Raw genomic sequence first — 24946 nt, forward strand, 5'->3', positions numbered from 1 at the left:
ATGAAGAAGCAGAGACCTCCCAGAGAGGTCTAATTATTCTCCTGCAGCATGAGTAGCTTCTCTCTGTCAACCTCAGTCAGTGGATTTGTTCAGAGTCCAGCTAAAGCTGATACGAGCCACAACATTTGAAGGCTGTTTTAAACAGAGCTGTCATTGCTGTGGCTTTGGGGAAGCCCATTTGTAAACTAAAAACAAGGGTGGAAGTGACAACCAGTCTTCACGCTTTTAGACTGAATATTTGGTGGAAGGTGTTTTTTTTTTTGTTTTTTTTTTAAGCAATAACAGCCACGAGCCATTTAGGATAAGTGCCTACCAGCTTTGTACAGTGGGTTGTTGCAGATAGTAACCATTCTTCTTGGCAGAAGAGCTCACGTTCTTTCAAGTTGGCTGGATGTAGTCCGTGGACTGCAGTCTTCAGTCTTGGCACAGATTTTCTCTTGGATTGGGCCTCATGAGGGCATTCCCTTTCTTCTTGCGGAACCACTCCATTGTTGCTTTTGCTTTGTGCTTCTGAAAGGTGAAGCTTCTCCCTAGTCCCAGCTCTGTGGCAGACTGGAACAGGTTTTTCATCCAGGATCTGCTTGTATTTTGCACCATCCATCTTTCCTTCCATCTTCACAAGCCTCCCTGTTCCCGCTGCTGCAAAGCATCCCCTCTCCATAATGCTTTGCTGTAAGGATGGTGATGTACTATTTGTTTTATGTCACCCATTGCTTAGCATTGAGATGAAAAAGTTCCACTTTGGTTTCATCAGACGGCAAAACCTTTCCACTTGCGTGTAGTGTCCCCTAAGTTTTTTTGTTTTTGGGTTTTTTTTTTTAAACACAATGTGACACGTCATACTGGCTTTTCTTCAGCAGCGGCTTTCTTTTTGCCACCCACAGGCAATGTTTGTGGAATAATCTTGAAATTGTTGCAGTGAACGTATTCCCCGAGTCTACAGCAGTTGCCTTAACCCATGGCTACCGATTTTTGAAGGGACTACCTGTTGGCAGCAGGTTCCAAACGGTTTCCACTTACAATGCTGGACCTAACAGTGCCCCCAAGGAATCTTCAAACACACTGGCTTTTTCTTACAGCCTTCCCCCTTGTGCACCTTTGAATAACTTTCCTGGAGTTCTTCTGGCATCTCCTAGTAGGTTATGTTTTGACCTTTGCTTCAGAGTCACTTCATACAACAGAAACAGCTTGATTCTTCATCCAGGAGAGTTTGGGCCAGCCGAGATACTGTGATTGGACACTGGTGGGCTCTATTTACTTATGGGACTTTAAGTGAATTTTTTTTTTTTAACCGAATCAGAATAAATTCTCTGCATAAGACTTCACACCCTTTGGCAGGGTGTGAATACTTTTATGCATTGACTTTTTTAATTTTTTTTATTCTTACGGTAATTACTTTTGGAATATTTCTAGAACTGTTCTCTCATGATAGAATGTGAAAAATATGCAAGGGTACAAAGGTGTCAAGACTTACAAGGCACTGTGTTTTTTATGGGGGGGGGGGGTCCTCCACATGTGCAGTTATGTCATTGAATAACATTTTGTTTTCCATCCACCCACTAGAGATTACCCTAGCCAACAGGAGAAACATCAGGAAAATCATTGCCCCAGAAACAATCTAAATAAGAAATGAGGAGCAAGGGATAGGTAGGCGGACAATCGGCAACATAACTGTATTTCTTTTCCTGAAAACAAACTAAAAAAAAAAATTAGTGCGTAAACCAGCACAATTATGAATAGTTTACAAACTCCTTGTCTGCCAATATCCCAACTGAGTAGCTGGCTCCAGGGAGACTCTCAGTAAAGAGATTTTACACTCTGGTGCCCTTTCAGGAGTATATTTCAGGGATCCACTTATTCCACGAAATCATGCATACAGCCACACAACCCAATAAAACTTTGTGGTGGTTTTGAATCTTATCCTCCCCAGATTTTCAGTTCGTATCGAGGGGGTTAATGAAGATCATAAGGATTTTTTATTTTTTATTTTTTGCAGGGGGTGGGGAGTAGGAATAAGTTATATTACCGTGGTATAGTTTTGGTTTGGTATCTGATCCACACCAAATTTTCAGGAGTAGGACATGATGATTTTTTTTCTGGATTCATATAGGCAAGCGAGTCTGTGCACATTCTGGAATGAAGGATTCATTAGTTCTGCGTGGAATTTAAGGTTTATCTTATGATTAAAAAAAAAAAAAGTATTTATGATTTATTTTTTCCCTATTTCATGTAACTAAGTTCAGCATACCCAGGTCAAAACAAGAGCAAAAGCATTCACTGCTCTTGCCTGTGCTTTGGTCTCCCTTTCTGGATCATGTTAAAGTTTCTGTAGTGCTACGCTAAGGCATTGTTTACAGGCTCCACACTTCTTCGCTGTAGTGTCAGAATTGTTTCGGTTTTAAATGTTAACAGAAATTGTCGGGCACCCTCAAGTGATTAAGCTTTACAAGTGTTTCAGAGCCTCTTAGTCGATGGTTTTAAAGAGTGACAGACAAGCTGATAATCCAGTGGTGATGTCCTCAGATCTTGCTCCTTGAAGCTCAGTCCTTTACTCACCTGTTCCCATCCTGTAGTTTATATACTCACCCGTTCCCATCCTGTAGTTTATATACTTTGACCAGTCTCCGCTCCTGGCATTCTCATTGATGTAGGTAGTCAAACATTCCTTTTCTATATCAAAAACTGTTCTGTTCGTCCAAAATATATCTGGTTTACTTTTTTACGAAATCAGATTTTTTTTTTTTTTTAAGAGACTCATCATATTATATAATTTCTCTGCATTGTTTGCAGAAGCATAGCTCATAGTGTGGGTGGTATTTGCCTTCATGTAGTAGTTGACAATAGAAAGTCATTGAAAAATATCTTAAGACCATAAAATCCTTTGTGTGTTATGCACTAGGACCGTCGTGTTTAAGTTTACACACTCACTTGCTGATTATGGAGTGTAATTGTGAAGATCAGTGTTCACACGCTGTAAGTTGTTACACACCATATTTGTTGCTGAAAAGATCAGTGGAATTCAAGAAAGTTAGCTGGCAAAGGAACTGTAGAGAGCCTAGTAACATGCATTAAAAAAAAAAAATCTAATTATAACCCCTGCCCAATCTTTTCTTCAGGAAGGAGAAGCACTAACAAATCAATACAACTTGCTCATCAAGCTGTTCTGTAGATATTTATAGAAGGTTGATGTACATGCATTAAAATTAAATAACCTCATGACCTGCAACTATGGCTTGTTCACGCTAAATGAGCTATTTGATTTAAAATGGCAACACTGTACCATTTCCCCCTTACTTGACAGCTGTGTATTGCTATGGTGATGTAAAAGTAACGTTAAGAATATGGCAATCAACTTATCAGTTTATTTTTAGTTAATTTGGTTTAATATATTTTCTTTCTACATTACAATCAAGGTGCTTTACAATTTAAAATATAGTACAGCAATAAATATATAAAAACATTCAAAAACATAAAAGTAATGTTCTTAGAAATGGTGTTTGTTCTTATTTTTAAGTGTGAGAATACATAGTTATACTGATGTTAATATTCAAAGCGCGTTCAGTGTTATTTAGCCAGATAAGTATAATTTATGCAGCTAAGTAGTGGCCACTGGATATGCTCCATCATTTGCACAAATCATGGTTATATTGCTGATATGTTTTGTGGGCATTAACCATGTTTTGTGAGCAGAAACGGATTTTGCCTCTAAATCTTGGTTTGTGCGCATAAATCGTTTCCTGAGCATGATGTTTCTGTGCATTAAGGGGTAGATTTTCAAAAAACGCGAATAGGCGTACTTTTGCTGGCGCATCAGGCGCAAGCAAAAGTACGCTGGATTTTAGTGGATACGCGCGGAGCCGCGCGTATCCACTAAAATCCTGGATCGGCGCGCGCAAGGCTATGAATTCTGTATAGCCGGCGCGCCAAGCCGCACTGCCTACCCCTGTTCCCTCCAAGGCCGCTCCGAAATCGGAGCGGCCTTGGAGGGAATCCTCTAACGCCCTCCCCTCATCTTCCCCTCCCTTCCTCTATCTAACCCACCCGCCCGGCCCTGTCTACACCCCCCCTTACCTTTCTCCGGGGATTTACGCCTCCCGGAGGGAGAAGTAAATCCCCGCGCGCCAGCGGGCCTCTTGCGCGCCGGGCCGCGACCTGGGGAACACCATTTCTAAGAACATTACTTTTATGTTTTTGAATGTTTTTATATATTTATTGCTGTACTATATTTTAAATTGTAAAGCACCTTGATTGTAACGCGAGTCCCGGGGCTCTGCGCGCGCCGGTAGGCCTATGTAAAATAGGCTCACCGGCGCGCAGGGCCCTGCTCGCCTAAATCCGCCCGGTTTTGGGCGGATTTAGGCGAGCAGGGCTCTGAAAATCCGCCCCTAAATGTTTTATGCATGCTAGTCATTTTTTGCATACTTTTAGGTTTACCTACTTTTTAAAACTCCTGATGCATTTGCATACTATTACTTACTGCATCAGGAATTTAAAAAAAAAGTGTTTTAGCGAGTGCATTAAGAAAATGTGCACTGAATTATAGTGCACATCTTTTTTTTTTTTCTTTTTTTTTTTTTTTTTACTTGTCTATCACATGGGACCCTAAATTATTAAAAAAAAAAAAAAAAAATTGTCAGAATTAAACCATCTGTGTGAAGTAATTTCTAATGTATTATCTGCTTGACTTGTGGCATCTATCTGTTGGGAATGGCTGAGTGAAGGCGCTGTTGAGATGGTTAGGAGGCACAGTGAGAGCTGCTCGGGACAGAGCTCCCTTGCAACCCAGCCGTTTACACTCCTCACTTGAACATGCCAAGGTGCCCTGCTGCCAAGGACATGGTGATTTGGATTTGAAAGCCGTTGGGGCATCATAAACCATATTTTTTTTTCAACTTAAAGCTGTGATATTATCATAGTTCTCTGTCTTAAAAACTCTCCCATAGGCATGTAATGGCGCTGGAAATTGGGAGTGTGGGAAAATTCTTGTTTTTTGCCAAATACTAGATCTTTCTAGGTTCAAACTTTGACAAAGCAAGCAGAATGCTTTGGTTTTCAAGGAATTTTTGTTTTGTTTTTCCCCTGCTAGCTGTTGGGGAAAGGACTGCATTGAACCAATAAATGTTTCTCTGTCTTTTATAGACAGTAACTGGCTGTAGGTGCTCTCAGTACATGAATGGATTGCTTCAGGCACAGGGATTTGAGAGAGGTGCAATATCAGTCTTTGATATTAAAGAAACCATTTGTTTACTATGCAGACATTCTCATTGCCTTTTTGTACACCATGTTTGATAAAATATCCCTTTTTATTCAAATTTTCAAAGTTGAAGCACATTTTGTAAAACTAAAATTCTTTTACAAGCTCTACAATTTTTCAAATGGTTTCACAGAACATTAAATTCCCCTCTCCTTGCATAAAATGGCTTGGACAGAAAGAGACATCACTTTTATCATTACTTCTGTAAAGTGCTTTGGACAAAAGTGCTCTGCAAATAAAAAATTTTTTCCCCTCAAAGTCCCTCATAAACTTGCATGCAAAGTTTGTCTAGCTGTTGGGAAAAGGCTGCTGTTGAACAGTGAAAAAAGATTTGTAAATGAACTTCATAAAGATATGCTTGGGGCTATCTCCAGTCAGAGGGTAAATAAATAAGCATCTCATCTTGCATGTGATTTGTAGGTGGTAAATTCTTTATCTGATTCAGGCACAGAGCTTCACTGATAATTCATATTGTGTATTCTCATATCAGCCAGCTATTAAGATTTTTGTTTTAAATTTTTATATAATGGTGATATTTGATGTTTATATGTAAATTGCTGCAATGGGTTATGTTATAAACCACCCTGGATGATGTTTTTGAAAACCCAGGTGGATGGTCTAGAAATATTTAAAATATATAAATCTTTAAAATATTCTTTAAGTGCTATCAGTGCATGCAAGCAATTTTCATATATATATAATATAAAATAGTATTTTTTTTTTTTTTGCTCTTCATCATTTGACCAATTTTTTAAAGTCTTATTTCAGCTGGATAACATACTGGGTTTGATATATATAGGTTTTTCACCCCTTTTGCACAGATAAGCAAAAACCTATATAAATAAAGCCCACTCTGCATTTCTTTTAATTTCATCAGCTCCCAACTGCTCTCTTACAGTTCCCTTAGTAATGCAATTTTCTGCTGATGCAGTTGTGCACTCAAAATAAATGTCTAATTTGAGGTATAGATAAATTGTCCTGGATGAATGAGTTTGTGTAATTAATATATACAGTGCATTCAGAAAGTATTCAGACCTCTTATTAAAATGTTTATTATCCGCCTATAGCAGACAAACTGCTAGGCAAAGTCCCCTTCTCTTTTTCCACATTTAGTTATGTTACAGCCTTATTTTAAAATGGTTATGCATTTTTTTTCCCTTCCTCAATCTACACACAATATCCCATAATGATAAAGTGAAATCAGATTTGAAGAAATGTGTGTTTTTTAAAAAAAAAACAAAAACAAACCATAAACAAACAAACCCAAATATCACATTTACATAAGTATTCAGGCTCTTTACTCAGTATTTTGAGGCACCTTTTATAGTGATTACAGTCTCAAGTCACCATTCCTGCGTTGTCTTGGCTGTGTGCTTAGGGTCATTGTCCAGCTGGAAAGTGAATCGTCGCCCCAGTCTGAGGTCTCTGAACTTTGCTCCATTCATCTTTCCCTCGATCCTCACTAATCTCCAAGTTCCTGCAGCTGAAAAACATCCCCACAGTATGATGCTGCCACCACCATGCATCACCGTAGGGATCGTATTTGCTAGGTGATGAGTGGATTTCCTCCAGACATGATGCTTGACATTCCGGCCAAAGAGTTCAATCTTGGTTTCATCAGAACCAGAGAATCTTGTTTCTCATGCTCTGAGAATCCTTTATGTGCCTTTTGGCAAACTCCAAGCAGACTGATGTGCCTTTTACTGAGTGGCGGCTTTTGTCTGGCTATTCTACCATAAAGGCTTGATGATTGGCGTGCTGCAGAGATGGTTGTCCTTCTGGAAGGTTCTCCCATCTCCACAGTGGTACTCTGGAGCTCTGTTAGAGTGACCTATCTGGTTCTTGGTCACCTCCTTGACCAGTTTGTGCGGGCAGCTAGCTCTAGGAAGAGTCCTGGTGGTTCCAAACTGCCATTTAAGAATGGAGGCAGCCACTGTGTTCTTCGAGACCTTTAACACTGCAGCAATTTTTGTACCCTTCCCCCAGATCTGTGCCTTGACTTCCTGTCCTGGAGGTCTACAACAATTCCTTCAATTTCATGGCTTTATTTTGCTCTGACAGCACTATCAACTGCTAGACCTTATATAGACAGATGTGTGCCTTTCCAAATCATAACCAATCAATTGAATTTACCACAGGTAGACTCCAGTCGAGTTGGAGAAACATTTCAGATCAATGGAAACAGGATGCACCTGAGCTCAGCTTTGAGTGTCATAGCAAAGTATCTGAATACTTATGTAAATGTGGTCTTTCAGGGTTTTTTTTAACTTGCTCAAATTTCTACAAACCTGATTTCACTTTGTCATTATGAGGTATTCTGTGTAGATTAAGGAAGGGAAAATGTGTATTATCCATTTTAGAATAAGGCTGTAACATAACCAAAATATGGAAAAAGTGAAGGAATTTGAATACTTTCAGAAAGCATTGTATATTGCAACCATAGTCATTTGTCTAGGATAGTTTCCTTTGTATAAATATGGGCATGTAACTTATGTGTATGCAGTGGCTCTCCTAGCTAACTCATACTTTCCATGAAAAGTAAAACCTAAGAGGAGATCAACAACCGTTTTAGAAGGCTGCTGAAATAATGTGTGCATAAAAAACATGCATCCAAACTGTACGTGCATTAAAAAATGGGTGCTCATTCACCTGTTTTGGGCACCCGATGAAATAGGTAAATGAGCTGCCAAGCTAAAAAGGACACACTAGGAAAAATTGTCATACCCAGTGTACCCTTGGATTTGGGCACCCAAGAAACTTATCTATGTGCAGGTTAGGAAAACGGACACTCAATACAAGCGTCCGTTTTAGTGCCAGTAATGGGATATATACATGGCCCTTTTCATTTTTTATCCCCTTTTCATTTTGTCATTCTACAGCTTTCTGTGATTTTTCCGATTTAGTATCCTTGCAATACTAAGTAGGAGGCACCATAGAAAGCAGGAATTTGTTTTTGTGAGCCCTTGATGCATGGCAAGTCTTAGCACAAGCTCCAGGACTGGCGTTAAATTCGCCGCATTAACAAGGGTGCATTGGGCAAGCAATAATATAGTGTATCATGAGGTAATGGCTAATAGCCTCATCTACATGGAATTTACATGTGATGAGCACCATTAGCTATGTGGGAGTTTGGACACACATTTTGGTTGCGCTGATCTCTTTATTTCATCGGGGGGGTTATGGATACATGTCCAAAACACGTGTAAAATTGCTCGTTAAGCGGTTTGCTAGGCTGGATGCACTTTTATATGGTCCTTAGTAGTTTGTTCTTGAGAGCATGGCAGGAGCATGAGAAACACAGAATCTGCTTTGCATAACCTGCAGTTGCATCACTCATTTGTATACACCTGCAGTTGCATCACTCATTTGTATACACCCGCAGTTGCATCACTCGTGCCATATAATTTATGATGCGGTTGTTAGTTAAGGCTCCGTTTTGTGTACTTAATTGCACTGTAAAACGATAAAAATGTGGTGTTTGGTGATGCATGCTTTGTTACCAAGGCTGCTCAATTATTTTAATAGGATTCCCTTGGGTGGCTCAGCTGTTGTAGTTTGCTGTGACAAATGTTTTCACTGTAACAGGGCTCCGTTGAAATCAATTTGAAGGAATTAGAATGTTAGTTGGTTTTATCGGGGGAATTAGTTATAACAGAGTTCACTAATTAGGGGTTTTTTGCTTAGGTGCCTTGGTTCAGATGGATATTGCATTAGGTTATTTTGAGAAACAAGTGAAATTAATGTCAATACTGTGAAGTAACAAGTAATGTGTTCCAGTATCATATAGTATGTATTTTATTCCTGAGGACTATGTCTTACATTTTCTTGATTGATTTATTTATTTTTTTAAAGTATTTTATAAAGTTTAAAAAGTGAATATTTTTAATGAAGGATTTGAAACCAGTGCACTTACGCATTCTGGGGCTGCATAGTACACTTTCTCATCTCATCTCAATGAAGAGGGTGAGCTGGGGAGACATCAGCTCCACTGCTGTTTAATAGTGTATGTTATAAATGCCAACTCGAGCTCAAAACATCGGGCCAGCCAGGGTTGCCTTCCATGTTCAAAACTCTGTGTCAGAGTCTCTGATTCTGGGCTTATTCTACAGAAAAGTACCCTGTGATGTCCTTATATTTATTGCCATTTCAGATCTCTAGAGATTTCAAAGCACAAATCAGAAATTTTGTTAAACACAGGATAAAGCTATATCAAAGATTCAGCAGATCAGTTTAATTTAGTAAGTTGTGCATAACTCCCAGTAGAAAAATGTAAACTCTAATGTGTACATTCCAGTAAAATCTAAGAAATGCATAGTTGTTTTTTTCTTTCTCCTTCTAGCTTGAAGTGGACAAGTTGGCCCTTCCTGCGAATGAGAACCAGCCTGGTCCCAATAATAATTTAAGTCCCAAGCCTTCTGATTCAACCATTCTTACTCCCCTGGAAAAGAACAAGGGGTTCTTTGTGGACGAGTCAGAACCTCTTCTCCGGTGTGATTCTACTTCCAGTGGCTCCTCAGCTCTCAGCAGGACAGGCTCCTTTATTACCAAAGGTGAGAAGAAATTGACACACAGATGGATACCGAAGCAAATGCAACATTTTTTTTTTTAATGTCTTACAGGATGTTGCTATAAAATATTTCAGTAGAATTACGGGTACTAAGACAGACAAGACTAGTTCAGTAGAAGTTACAGGCATGTTATTTCTATATCAGCTTTGCTGCTTCAAGTTGTTCACTAGTGATACAGCCTTCAAAGTGTGGGGGGCAGCAGGGAGTGCCAGTGGCCGCTGTGCATTTTTCAGATCTGAAATATTGCTGTAAGCGCACACAGCGATTACTTGCCAGAGGTGGTTGTGAAATTTGAAAGCACTTGATTTAAAAGATGTTGGTCTTTGTTAATGTAGTAACATAGAAATAGAGAAATGCAACAGCAGAAAAAGACCATATGGCCTATCTAGTCTGCCTTCCACACCAACTAATTCAGCTTTACAATCCTTTGTCCTCTCTGAGATTCCCCTGTGTTTCTCCCCCGTGTTTTTGAATTCAGATATTGAACTTGTCTCCGCCACCTCTATGGAGAGGCTGTTCCATGCATCTACAACCCTCTCCGTAAAGAAATATTTCCTTGGGTTACTCCTGAATCTACCCCTTCACCCTCATCTCATGATCCCTCGTTCTAGAGCCACCTTTATGTTGAAAGAGGTCTACCTTCCTTGCATGGAAACCTTGGAACTATTTAAATGTCTGTTATATTTCCCCTGTCTTGCTTTTCCTGTATGGTATGCAGGTGTAGATCTTTAAGTCTATCCCCCATATGCTTTAGAACAAAGACCACTGATTAGTTTGTAGCCAGTTTGGCTCCAAACTGTTTATATCCTTTCTGAAGAAGTGGTCTCCAGAACTGTACATAGTATTCCAAGTGAGGTCTCGCCAGGGATCTGTACGGAGGCAATATCACCTCCCTTTTTCTGCTGACTATTTCTCTCTTATACAGCCAAGCCTTTCTAGCTTTTGCTGTCCTAATCCACCTATTTGACCATCTTAAGATAATCGGATATGATCGCTTCCAGATTCTGTTCTTTTGTGCTTAGAAGAATTTCACCTCCTATACTATACCCCTCTTCCTTGGGCTTTTGCATCCTAAATGGATAAAACTACTTTTTTTTAAGCATTAAATCTTAGCTGCCAGACTATAAACTATTCCTCAAGCTTTGCTAAATCCATCCTCATGTTTTCCACATCTTCCTGACTGTCTACTCTGTTGCAGATTAAGGTATCAATGGCAAAAAAAACAAATCTTTCCCGACAATCCATCCACAATATCGTTCATGAAAATGTTGGAAAGAACTGGTCGAAGGACCAATCCCTGAGGCACACTGCTAGTAATGCCTTCACTTCAAAGTGAAAGCCATTTATCACTACCCTTTGTCACCGCCCAGTCAATTAGTTTCTAATACAGTCAGTCCCTTTAGGGCCCATACCAAGGTCACTCAGTTTATTTAAAATTCACCTGTGCAGAACAGTGTCAAAGGCTTTACTGAAATCCAAGTGCACTACATCTAGCACTCTCCCCTGTTCCAACACTCTGGTCACCCAATCAAAGAAATCAATCAGATTTGTCTGGGAAGACCTTCCTCTGGAGAAACCATGCTGCCTTGGATCTTGTGATGCATTGGATTCCAGAAACCGCACTGTCTTCTCTTATTGGCTGTGATTCCATTAATTTGCTCACCCTAGAGGTGAGAGTAACCTGCCTGAGGTTCCCAGCCTCCTCCTTCCACTTGTGTGAAGAGGAACAATCTCCAGTCCTCTGGATTTATTGCTGACTCTCAAGTGTTGAAAAAGTAAGCCAGTGGAGCTGCCAGAACTTCCCTACGTTCCTTTAATACCCTCGGATGTATCCTATCCAGCCCCATCGCTTTATCTAATTTGAGTTTAGTTAGCTCCTCAAGTACACGCCTTTCTGAAAATCAATTGATGTTTACCTATCTTCCATTCTTATTTGAGTTTGTTTTATGTGGTCCTATTCTTGGGCCTTCCACAGTGAACACCAAACAGAAATATTTGTTAAGCAATTTTGCTTTTTCTCATATTCTTCCTCTTCACCTCTGAGTCTCAGTGCAGATCTTGCAATTCTTCCTATCACTAACCTATCTGAAAAACGTTTTGTTCCCCCCCCCCCTTTCCATTTTACTGTATTTGCAGTTTTTTCTTACATTTGAGTCTTTGCATTCCTGATTGCTTTTCCAGATATTGTTGCTTGACATCCTCTTTCTGGGACCTCTAACTTCTTTTTTTTTTTTTTTTTCCCTTACCTGTTCATGTACTTATTTACTCTATTTTACCTGGTGCTGCAGGAGGAAGAGTTTTATTTACGTATTTATTAAAAACATTTGTAAACCACACCACTTACAATGATTTAACAAACATCATAATTAAATTGACAGGAATAGTACAAACCAGAACAAATGCCTAAAATTAAATTTAAGTAAACATGCAACACATCTCTTCTCACAGGACAAGCAGGATGGTAGTCCTCACATATGGGTGACATCAGGATGGAGCCCAATCACGGAACACTTTTGTCAAAGTTTCTAGAATTTTGACTGGCACCTACTGGGCATGCCCAGCATAGCACCAACCCTGCCTCCAGCAGGGGTCCCCCTTCAGTCTTCTTTTTTTTCAGCGCAGCAGTAGCCATGCGGGTTAAGGAGCTCTTCAGAGATTCGTGACAGGAATTTTTCCTCATGGAACGTCACAAAAACTTTCAAAACATTTTACCCCACAGGGGTCCCCTTATCGATATCTTTGCTCCGTGGTCGAATGGTAAGTCTTTTACCTGCTTGCGGTTGATTCCCGTCAAGTTTTTCCCTCGCGGCCCACTGGCCATCGACCGCACCGCGGCTAAATTTTGTCGAGGCCATGGCGTCGGGTTTCCGTTGGTGCCCTGACTTTACTCGAACGATGTCCATCACTGACCCTCTCATGGTGTGTGTAATGTGTTTGGGATCCGACCATAATGTCCTTACTTGCACCAAATGTGCCCAAATGACACCAAAGGGTCGCAAGGCTCGGCTGGAGAAGATGGGACTTCTCTTTCGGCCAAAAACCCCGACTCCATCGATGGCTTCGACGTCTGAACCAGTGCCATCTACTTCGCCAGCACCGGGAAACCGCTGCTGCCCGACCGGCTTAGGCTCCGTGGTTGTCTGTTCCTCCTCAGGAAAAAGACCGAGGAGAACATCGAGGAAAAACATTGACACCACCATCGTAAAGCTCAAGCCACCGACACAGGCAAGTCCTCGGTGTCGATGACCCAGAGACAGAAAAGGGCCCATCCTCTTCTGTCTCTTGGTCACCGAGGCATTCCCCACCTGGACAGGTGCCGGGATCCGCGATTCCACCCTCACCGGTGGACCCTCCGGCTAAGCCAGTGCTGCCTCCTACTCTGGAACCTCGTATCCATGCCCCAGGCTTCCATGAGGAATTGGATCAGATGATCCAAGAGGCCATCGGTAAAGCACTCCAGGGGTTCAAACCTCCATAAATGCCAGTGCAGATTCCTGCTCCGGCCACCGATCCAATACCCATAGCGCTTGCACCGCTTTTGGCAAGAATGGATAAGTTAATCGGTGCCCTTCCACCGGTGGATCCGAGAGAACAGATGGCCCCTATTCCTTCCTCACAGATACCCTTGTCATCGGAAGAAGAAGAAACACCGATCTCCATTCTGCCCTCCGGAGTGTTACCACAGACACATCCATCGATGTCACCGATGCCTTCGATGCCACCTCTGAGGCCATCGATGCCTACACACGGGCCTTCTGGAATAACACTGTTACTCTCTTCTGATGAACATATGGGAGCTGGTGATGAGCCATACAGTCCCTGGACCGATGATTTGTCCCAGGATTCAGATGATCTGCCTTCTCAGCCCTCTCCTCCTGATGAAAGGAAGCATTCTACTCCAGAGGACTTGTCCTTTATCAACTTTGTAAAAAAAAAAAAAATGTCTGAAACAGTTCCATTCCAGCTTCAGACTGAAGAGGACTCTAGACATCAGATGTTGGAACTTCTCCAATTTCTCAATGCTCCTAAGGAAATCATGTCTATCCCTATTCATGACATCCTCTTGAACTTTTTAAAGAGAAATTGGAAACACCCTGGCTCTGTGGCACCTGTCAATCGTAAGGCAGATGCCACCTGCTTCCAGAGAGCTCAGCTAGACCATCACTCAGTGGTTGTGGAGAGGACACGACGCTCCAAACCCCACTCTTCCATTCCCCCAGGAAAAGAACAGAAATTTCTGGATGCATTTGGAAGGCGAGTATTCCATGGGTCAATGCTCATCTCTCGCATTGCTTCCTATCAACTGTACATGACCCAGTACAACAGGACCCTGTTTACGAAGATTCAGGAATTTGCTGAAGCCTTACCTCTGCCCGCCTTGCCATGAGAGTAATGCAGTGGACTTTAAAATTGCAGTGGGTTCAGTCTTCTCAGCCAACGTCCACCATTGTCCACATCACCAACTAGCTCCACTTATCGCTGGCTTGGTGGATAAACCAATTCAGTCTTCTTCAAGGCCTTCCATTTCAGGCTCCAGAACTTCAAATAACCTTAACAGATGCCGCCAACCTTGGCTGGGGTGCACATGTTGCAAACCTGCAAACTCAGGGCATTTGGTCTCCAGAGGAAGCCAAACACCAAATTTCCTAGAGCTTCGTGCAATCAGATATGCTCTCGGGGCTTTTCAGGATCACCTTTCCAACCAAGTCATCCTGATTCAAACTGACAACCAGGTGGCCATGTGGTACATTAACAAGCAAGGGGAAACAGGCTCCTACCTCCTGTGTCAGGAAGCTGCACAGATATGGGGGAATCCCTTTCTTACTCGATGTACCTCAGGGCCACCTACTTACCAGGAGTGGACAGTGTTGGCAAACAAGCTGAGTCGCACTTTTCAACCGCACGATGGTCCCTTGTCCCCACTGTAGCGGACTCAATATTCCAACATTGGGGTTACCCTTACATAGACCTCTTTGTGTCAGTTCACAACCGCAAAGTAAGGAACTTCTGCTCTCTCACTCGCAACCAACACCTTCAGCCAAGAGACGCTTTCTCCCTCTCGTGGGCCAGCGGTCTCCTTTATGCGTACCCTCCACTTCCACTCATTTCAAAGACTCGTGAAGTTGCGAAGGGACAAGGGGCTAATGATTCTTATAGCCCCTCATTGGCCACGCCAAGTCTGGTTTCCAATTCTCCACGACCTGTCAGTACACCGGCACATACCTCTGGGGAAGGACCCTCTTCTGATCACTCAGAACAATGACTGCCTTCATCACCCCACCCTCCAGGCCATCTCCCTGACTGCCTGGATGTTGAAAGGTTAATACTTCAACCTCTTAACCTTTCAGAACCGGTTTCCCGTGTCCTAGTAGCTTCACGAAAGCCTTCCACACGGCAGTCTTATCGTTACAAATGGAACAAGGTTACGGTATGGTGTACTTCCATGTCCATCGATCCCTTCACTTGTTCCACACCGAAGTTTCTGGACTATCTCTGGCACCCGTCAAAGGCTGGCCTCAAAACTTCTTCTATCAGGGTACATGTCAGTGCAGTAGCTGCCTTCCGTAAAGGTGTCGGGGATTACCTATTTCAGTATAACCCCTCGTAACATACTTTTTGAAGGGCTTGCTCCACCTTAAACCTCCACTGCGCCCTCCGGCCCCTTCCTGGGACCTCAACTTGGTTTTGGGGCGGCTCATGAAACTGCCGTTTGAGCCTCTCCAATCCTGTGATCTCCGCTATCTCACCTGGAAAGGGATTTTTCTCTTGGCGATCACATCTGCTCGCAGAGTTTAGTGAGTTACAGGCCTTAGTCACCTATCTGCCTTACACTAAACTTCTGCATGGTAGGGTAATACTCCGCACTCACCCTAAGTTTCTGCCTAAGGTAGTATCGGAGTTTCATATCAATCAATCCATTACACTACCCACCTTCTTTCCCAGGCACCACTCAAATCCAGGAGAATGGGCTCTGTATACCCTTGACTGTAAACGTGCTCTAGCATTCTATCTAGACCATACAGTTGCCCACAGAAAATCCACTCAATTACTTGTTTCCTTCGATTCCATCAAATTGGGTAAACGTGTGGGTAAGCAGACTCTCTCCTCCTGGTTAGTGGATTGTATTTCCTTTTGCTATCAGCAAGCAGGCATTCCGCTTTCAGACCATGTTAAAGCACACTCTATCAGGGCCATGGCAACATCAGTAGCACACCTACGATCGGTGCCGCTTGCTGACATCTGTAAGGCTGTGACCTGGAGCTCTCTCCACACCTTCGCAGCCCATTATTGTTTAGACAAGGCTGGCAGACAAGATTCCATCTTTGGCCAGTCTGTGCTACACAACTTATTTGCTGAGGTACCAACATCCTTCCACCAACCTGTTAGGGTTCAGGATGCCCTCTACCAAATTCCACCCCAGTTGTTGTGCCTGTTGCATGTCTTTGGGTACATTTGGTGCATTGCTCGGGCATTCTCAGCTCGGTACTCACCCATATGTGAGGACTACCATCCTGCTTGTCCCGTGAGCAAGCAGAGTTGCTTACCTGTAACAGGTGTTCTCACAGGACAGCAGGATGTTAGTCCTCACGAAACCCGCCCGCCACCCCGCGGAGTTGGATTAATTTACGTTTTCTTATTTTATTTTCGCATGTACTTTTACTATAAGATGAGACTGAAGGGGGACCCCTGCTGGAGGCAGGGTTGGTGCTATGCTGGGCATGCCCAGTAGGTGCCAGTAAAAGTTCTAGAAACTTTGACAAAAGTGTTCTGTGATTGGGCTCCATCCTGATGTCACCCATATGTGAGGACTAATATCCTGCTGTCCTGTGAGAACACCTGTTACAGGTAAGCAACTCTACCTGCATATTCCTCCCAAAATAGCTTTCAGCTGCTTACAGAACATTTTTATATGAGTAAAGACATAGTTGAGTGGGCAGAGCATTTTGTAATAGAGTCCACTGTAGAAATGAATGCATGTTTCAACTAAATGTATGCATTTAAAAGAGGGAACCACTAACTGAGATGTATTCATTAATGGAAGGGATCAAATGTGAGGGATAGTCTCCCCTACCTGTTTTAAAAACGTAAATATCTTAAATTTGATGCGTTGAACTACAGGCAACCAATATAACTGAATCAACATAGGCGGCGTAGATGGTAAAAGGATCATCATGTAACAAGCTGGGCTTCAGTGTTCTGAAGCAACTGAATAGCTTTTATTCGATATTTCAGAAGGCCGATAAGAAAGGGCTCTGGAGTTACACTGATCTCTCTTCAAGAGTGTAGTAACATTAGAAGCCATGTTTTTGCAATTTCCATACCATATTTAAAAATATATAGCAAAATGGATACTCTTTCCAAGCTTATAGCATCTTACAGCATTCATTTATAGTAGTAATAGTAAATTGATGGCAGAGTCAAAAACAGTACTTGGATTCAAGAAAACATGGGATAAATACAGGGGATCTCTAAGGAAGTGATGGGAATTATGCTAAATTAATTGGATAGATGGGCCCATACGGTCTTTTTCTGCCATCATGTCTATATTTCTAATAACAGTGGCTTTCTCTCATGGCAGCTTTAAAAACATAAACATCTTAAGAATTCCAGCACATAGCTTGGCAGAGAAATTTTCTTTTAGCTACTTCATGATAAAGAATTAGTTTCCTGAGATTTTCTAGCACAAAGCCTTTTAGTATTTCTGTATCAAATAGATACCATCTGCCACAGCTAAGAACTCTACCAGGAATCCGCTTTTAGCCACCATAGATCATGCTTTTATTACTTGCTCTGCCACCAGGGACCACTATTTGATGCATTGCATTTGTCTTCCCTGCTGTTTTCTTGTGCTTCTGGCATATAGTGCCCTCCTTCAGGAGGGGAATGCATTTATATCATGTTTTCTGTACTTGCATCTTTTCCAGTGTGAAAGACCTAGGGACCCTTGAAGGTAATGAAGCAATCCTGCCAGTGAATTACATTCCAGGCAGGGCAGCCACTACTAAAAATACTACTACTAATTAAGAATCCTGCTTTAGTCACATTTATCACTTTGATTCCTACGTTCAGCATTTTAAAGACATGCAGAGTTTCATGTCTCATAGAGAATGTTGTGGTTTAGCCATGGTATTTGGCAAACTCTGTTGCATTTTAGGAATTTTCACAGGAATTTTAGCTTCATGGAGTATTAATACCCTACATTTTTATCCCCAAAACTGGCATTAAGGTAACAAGCTTGTTAGAAAAAGAAACACATCACTAAAAATTGTCAACATATTTATTGTAACCAGAGAGGGTTTCTGTACACACAAGCCAGTGGGAGGGAGGAGGAATAGCCTAGTGGTTAGAGCAGTGGACTATGAACCAGGAGACCAAGGTTCAAGTCCTGCTGTCGCTCCTTGTGACCTTGGGCAAGTCACTTTACCCTACATTGCCTCAGGTACAAAAACTTAGATTGTAAGCCCTCTGGGGATAGAGAAATACCTACAGTACCTGAATGTAAACCGGTGTGATATCTCAATTGAGATGAATGTCGGTATATAAAAATAATAAATAAATAAATAAATAATAAGAATGAATTGTACATTTTTTGCCAGTAACTTGGGCCTCAAAACTCAGCACATCTATTGGTGAGCCAAGCAGTAACGCCTGCTTCCCTTCTCTTTGCAGAAAAGAAAGATACAGTGCTGCGTCAGGTACGCTTGGACCCATGTGACCTTCAGCCAATATTCGACGACATGCTTCATATTCTAACCCCGGACGAGCTCCATGTCATCGAGGAGATTCCACATGCCGAGGATAAGCTGGACCGGCTCTTTGAGATTGCTGGGGTGAAGAGCCAGGATGCCAGCCAAAAACTCCTTGACTCTGTCTACAGCCACCTTCCTGACCTACTGTAAACACCAGTCACCGCGCTCTGAATATTGCTCGTATTCACAACCTGCCACGTGCTGGAAATCTATGGGCACGCACAGGCAGGATTTTGTAAAAGATTTGGCCAGTATAATTAGATTTTTCTTTTTTCCCTTTCAAATAACGGGAAAGGTCAGGGAATAAACCTTACCCATTTCATGCCAGCTCCAGCATTCTTTCTTGCAAAATGAAAATGTTTATAATTCTGGTTTTGTATTATGTTTTTTTTAATGTTACATTTGACTTTTCTGTTACTGTTACCATTCCAATCAAGGTATGCACTTTAACTTTAGTTTAATTAGCCACGGTCAGAATTCCAGGGCGCTCAGTGCCCTCTGGCAGAGTTCTTAACACAAGTCAGGATTTTTTTTTTTTTTTAAACAGAAAATTCTGCTTTTATCTAATTTCAAATAACTTGTTTGTTTTGCTGCTGTATAATCTCCTCCCCTGTGTCTTTTTTTTAATTTAGTGACAAGTGAAATGACAAGGTGAGAACTGGTTCATGTGTGTTCCTATCTAATGCAGTTAGCTTGTCTTCAGACTAATATCATTTCATATTAAATGCAAAAAAAAAAAAAAAAATCATGCCTTTTGTTACTAGCACAACTTATTTATTGTATGGTTTCTATATGGAAAATGCTTATAAATGCTTCATGCTTGTGCCATTTGTAAGCTAAAGCAAAAGTGTTGTCAAATACTGCAATTACCAGGACAATTGGTTTGGCATGCTGCCAACTGCACACGAGATTTGGGGGGGGGGGGTGGCTGAGGGAAGGGGATGTTTGGGTTTCTCTTTGCCATTTCTGATCTAAGCAGGTCACATATTGTACTGTATCAGGTACTGGACCTCGAAGGTTACAGCAGAACATTGGTGGCGCCATCACGGGTCAAGGACTGATTTTTATACTTTTTGTTCTTCTCTTAATACGGATGAGGCCAGTGGGTACTAATTATGTTGTCTGTAGTTTTCTCAGCAACTTCCAATGATTTTCTGTCTGGAATATATCAGCAACTTATTACGTCTCTGCAATCAATGGATTCTGTGACGCTGTGTTGAAAGAACGTAAGGGGCGTTCTGTACCGGCCTAAAAGAACTAACCATATCAAAATTGCCTTCCAGTCTTCTAATTTATTAATAAATACTAAGTGTTTGTTACTCTACCTGATTGTGTGTCTGTGTGTGTGATCCTGGAAAGCTGCAGTTTTTTAGGAGTCTAGGTAGTGATGCTGTGCCACTCGCATGTGGCACAATAAACATTTGAGCCACCTATCCATGTAAAGAAAGAAATGTAAATCCTCACATATTTGCTTTCAGCAGCAAAGCCTGGAATTTTTGAAGGCTACGGAAGTTCAAATTTGCGGTTGGCCTGTAGAGCCTGAATACACCTGCTAATAGTATAGATAGCAATGTATATAAAAAACATTTTTGAAAAATGCGGGCTTTGTACTTTCTCAGTTCACAATGCTTGCATGGCGTAATGAGATGCTCTTACTGAATGTGCTGATGCAGCACCGCCTTGACCAAAACGGTTACAGAAGGCATCTGTGGATGAGAGTAGTGTGCATGCCGTCCCTTCCCCCACCTCTTTCCTGGCTTGGTAATCTAAGTAGATAGCATGCTTATGGGATGGGAAAGAAAGTGTAGGTCCTAGACTCGGGAACACTCTGATTTAAATCCCAGCTCTGATATACTGTCTCCGTATAACCTTGGGCAAGTTGCTTTGCTTTCCTTTACCTCAATTTGCTGACTTGGGATAGGAATGAAAACTAATTTTTTGTGACTTAGTATCATAATTATCTTTTGGTTCCTACTTAGATATGAAGTGCTATATATATCACATGTTTGTTTGGAATACCAGCAGTGTGTTAATTTTTTTTTTAATTTTTACAGCTTTATTGACCAGCTTTAGTGTGCATGGCATGGCCATACTAATTGTCAATATCTGCATAAAACATCCCTTTCCTTGCATTCATCCTTGTGTACTTCTGTAGCGTATTAGTCACATACTTTCTGGCTTTTCTATTTCTGTTGCTGAGTGCATGTATTGATGGGCTTATTGAATGGACCAAGTGGTCCTTATCTTCAGCCTGTGCTATTTAGTTTCAGTGTTTTTCTTGTGAGGTATTGCACCAAGTAATATAACCTGCACTATATAACTTTTCTGTAATTATTTATTACATAAGAACATAAGAACATAAGAAAATGCCATGCTGGGTCAGACCAAGGGTCCATCAAGCCCAGCATCCTGTTTCCAACAGTGGCCAATCCAGGCCATAAGAACCTGGCAAGTACCCAAAAACTAAGTCTATTCCATGTAACCATTGCTAATGGCAGTGGCTATTCTCTAAGTGAACTTAATAGCAGGTAATGGACTTCTCCTCCAAGAACTTATCCAATCCTTTTTTAAACACAGCTATACTAACTGCACGAACCACATTCTCTGGCAACAAATTCCAGAGTTTAATTGTGCGTTGAGTAAAAAAGAACTTTCTCCGATTAGTTTTAAATGTGCCCCATGCTAACTTCATGGAGTGTCCCCTAGTCCTTCTACTATCCGAAAGAGTAAATAACCGATTCACATCTACCCGTTCTAGACCTCTCATGATTTTAAACACCTCTATCATATCCCCCCTCAGTCGTCTCTTCTCCAAGCTGAAAAGTCCTAACCTCTTTAGTCTTTCCTCATAGGGGAGTTGTTCCATTCCCCTTATCATTTTGGTAGCCCTTCTCTGTACCTTCTCCATCGCAATTATATCTTTTTTGAGATGCGGCGACCAGAATTGTACACAGTATTCAAGGTGCGGTCTCACCATGGAGCGATACAGAGGCATTATGACATTTTCCGTTTTATTCATCATTCCTTTTCTAATAATTCCCAACATTCTGTTTGCTCTTTTGACTGCCGCAGCACACTGAACCGACGATTTCAATGTGTTATCCACTATGACACCTAGATCTCTTTCTTGGGTTGTAGCACCTAATATGGAACCCAACATCGTGTAATTATAGCATGGGTTATTTTTCCCTATATGCATCACCTTGCACTTATCTACATTAAATTTCATCTGCCATTTGGATGCCCAATTTTCCAGTCTCACAAGGTCTTCCTGCAATTTATCACAATCTGCTTGTGATTTAACTACTCTGAACAATTTTGTGTCATCTGCAAATTTGATTATCTCACTCGTCGTATTTCTTTCCAGATCATTTATAAATATATTGAACAGTAAGGGTCCCAATACAGATCCCTGAGGCACTCCACTGTCCACTATCTTCCACTAAGAAAATTGCCCATTTAATCCTACTCTCTGTTTCCTGTCTTTTAGCCAGTTTGCAATCCACGAAAGGACATCGCCACCTATCCCATGACTTTTTACTTTTCCTAGAAGCCTCTCATGAGGAACTTTGTCAAACGCCTTCTGAAAATCCAAGTATACTATATCTACCGGTTCACCTTTATCCACATGTTTATTAACTCCTTCAAAAAAGTGAAGCAGATTTGTGAGGCAAGACTTGCCCTGGGTAAAGCCATGCTGACTTTGTTCCATTAAACCATGTCTTTCTATATGTTCTGTGATTTTGATGTTTAGAACACTTTCCACTATTTTTCCTGGCACTGAAGTCAGGCTAACCGGTCTGTAGTTTCCCGGATCGCCCCTGGAGCCCTTTTTAAATATTGGGGTTACATTTGCTATCCTCCAGTCTTCAGGTACAATGGATGATTTTAATGATAAGTTACAAATTTTTACTAATAGGTCTGAAATTTCATTTTTTAGTTCCTTCAGAACTCTGGGGTGTATACCATCCGGTCCAGGTGATTTACTACTCTTCAGTTTGTCAATCAGGCCTACCACATCTTCTAGGTTCACTGTGATTTGATTCAGTCCATCTGAATCATTACCCATGAAAACCTTCTCCATTACGGGTACCTCCCCAACATCCTCTTCAGTAAACACCGAAGCAAAGAAATCATTTAATCTTTCCGCGATGGCCTTATCTTCTCTAAGTGCCCCTTTAACCCCTCGATCATCTAACGGTCCAACTGACTCCCTCACAGGCTTTCTGCTTCGGATATATTTAAAAAAGTTTTTACTGTGAGTTTTTGCCTCTACAGCCAACTTCTTTTCAAATTCTCTCTTAGCCTGTCTTATCAATGTCTTAGATTTAACTTGCCAATGTTTATGCTTTATCCTATTTTCTTCTGTTGGATCCTTCTTCCAATTTTTGAATGAAGATCTTTTGGCTAAAATAGCTTCTTTCACCTCCCCTTTTAACCATGCCGGTAATCGTTGTGCCTTCTTTCCACCTTTCTTAATGTGTGGAATACATCTGGACTGTGCTTCTAGAATGGTATTTTTTAACAATGACCATGCCTCTTGGACATTTTTTACTTTTGTAGCTGCTCCTTTCAGTTTTTTTCTAACAATTTTTCTCATTTTATCAAAGTTTCCCTTTTGAAAGTTTAGCATGAGAGCCTTGGATTTGCACACTGTTCCTTTTCCAGTCATTAAATCAAATTTGATCATATTATGATCACTATTGCCAAGCGGCCCCACCACCGTTACCTCTCTCACCAAGTCCTGTGCTCCACTGAGAATTAGATCTAAAATTGCTCCCTCTCTCGTCGGTTCCTGAACCAATTGCTCCATAAAGCTATCATTTATTCCATCCAGGAACGTTATCTCTCTAGCGTGACCCGATGATACATTTACCCAGTCTATATTGGGGTAATTGAAGTCTCCCATTATTACTGCACTACCAATTTGGTTAGCTTCCCTAATTTCTCTTAGCATTTCACTGTCCATCTCACCATCTTGACCAGGTGGACGGTAGTATACCCCTATCACTGTAGTCTTCCCTGATACACAAGGGATTTCTACCCATAAAGATTCAATTTTGTATTTAGTCTCATGCAGGATGTTTATCCTGTTGGACTCTATGCCATCCCGGACATAAAGCGCCACACCTCCTCCCGACTGCTCCTCTCTGTCATTGCGATATAATTTGTACCCCGGTATAGCACTGTCCCATTGGTTATCCTCTTTCCACCATGTCTCTGAGATGCCAATTAAGTCTATGTCATCATTTACTGCTATACATTCTAATTCTCCCATCTTACTTCTTAGACTTCTGGCATTAGCATACAAACATTTCAAAGTTTGTTTTTTGTTTGTATTTTTATTCTGCTTTTTAATTGATAGGGATAAGTTAGAATTTTTTAGCTCAGGTGAGTTTTTAGTTACAGGCACTTGGACTACTTTTCTAATTATTGGAACCTCACTGTCGGGATGCCCTAATTCTAATGCATCATTAGTATCCTTTAAAGATTCATCTCTCCGAACCATGCGCTGCTGAGCGACTGTCGGCTTTCCCCTTTGTTCTAGTTTAAAAGCTGCTCTATCTCCTTTTTAAAGGTTATTGCCAGCAGTCTGGTTCCACCCTGGTTAAGGTGGAGCCCATCCCTTCGGAAGAGACTCCCCCTTCCCCAAAAGGTTCCCCAGTTCCTAACAAAACTGAATCCCTCTTCCTTGCACCATCGTCTCATCCACGCATTGAGACTCCGGAGCTCTGCCTGCCTCTGGTGACCTGCGCGTGGAACAGGGAGCATTTCAGAGAATGCTACCCTGGAGGTTCTGGATTTCAGCTTTCTACCTAAGAGCCTAAATTTGGCTTCCAGAACGTCCCTCCCACATTTTCCTATGTCGTTGGTGCTTTTCTATAGCGATATTAGTAGAAACATCATATCTGTTTACATCAAACTGCAGGTAGAAAATTACATCAAACAGAGACTGGTCAGTGGGCTGAAGGAATGTTACAAGAGCAAGTATAATATACAGAGTAAATATAAGATACAGAAAGCAGGAAATCCAACTGAGAGCAAGTTAACATGTTAAAAAACGGGTATTGAACTGGAGGCATAATAAAAGCAATGGATAGAGGGGGCTGAGGACCTAAACTGGGAATGCCTGGATAGCACAAACCAACAACTCAGTGTTGATTACAAGGGATCTATGCTGCTGAGCATGTCACCTGTCCAATGTGATATTAAACCTTACTGCTTATATTAAAGATCCTATGCCACGTTTTATAACAGTAGGGATGTTAATCTTGGTATGGTGGCTATATATTCCAGCAAAACTACAGTCGGGCCTGTGAAACTTCTCACTCTAAAAAGCACCAAATAATTCTGCAAGACTGCCTCACTGATAT

At 41.4% G+C, this 24946-nt stretch overlaps 1 protein-coding gene across 1 annotated transcript in view; it reads left to right on the forward strand.

The window, feature by feature from the left end:
- Nucleotides 1-19896, forward strand: part of TNFRSF21 (TNF receptor superfamily member 21) — a 146962-nt gene extending 127066 nt beyond the window's left edge. The window contains exons 5-6 of the mRNA XM_029596052.1: nucleotides 9594-9804; nucleotides 18493-19896. Coding sequence (XP_029451912.1) covers nucleotides 9594-9804; nucleotides 18493-18722 — 441 coding nt within the window. The 3' untranslated portion in view covers nucleotides 18723-19896. The remainder of the gene's footprint in view (nucleotides 1-9593; nucleotides 9805-18492) is intronic.
- Nucleotides 19897-24946: the final 5050 nt, after the last annotated feature.

This window comes from Rhinatrema bivittatum, chromosome 3, assembly GCF_901001135.1.
Source record: "Rhinatrema bivittatum chromosome 3, aRhiBiv1.1, whole genome shotgun sequence".
Lineage (NCBI taxonomy): Eukaryota > Metazoa > Chordata > Amphibia > Gymnophiona > Rhinatrematidae > Rhinatrema > Rhinatrema bivittatum.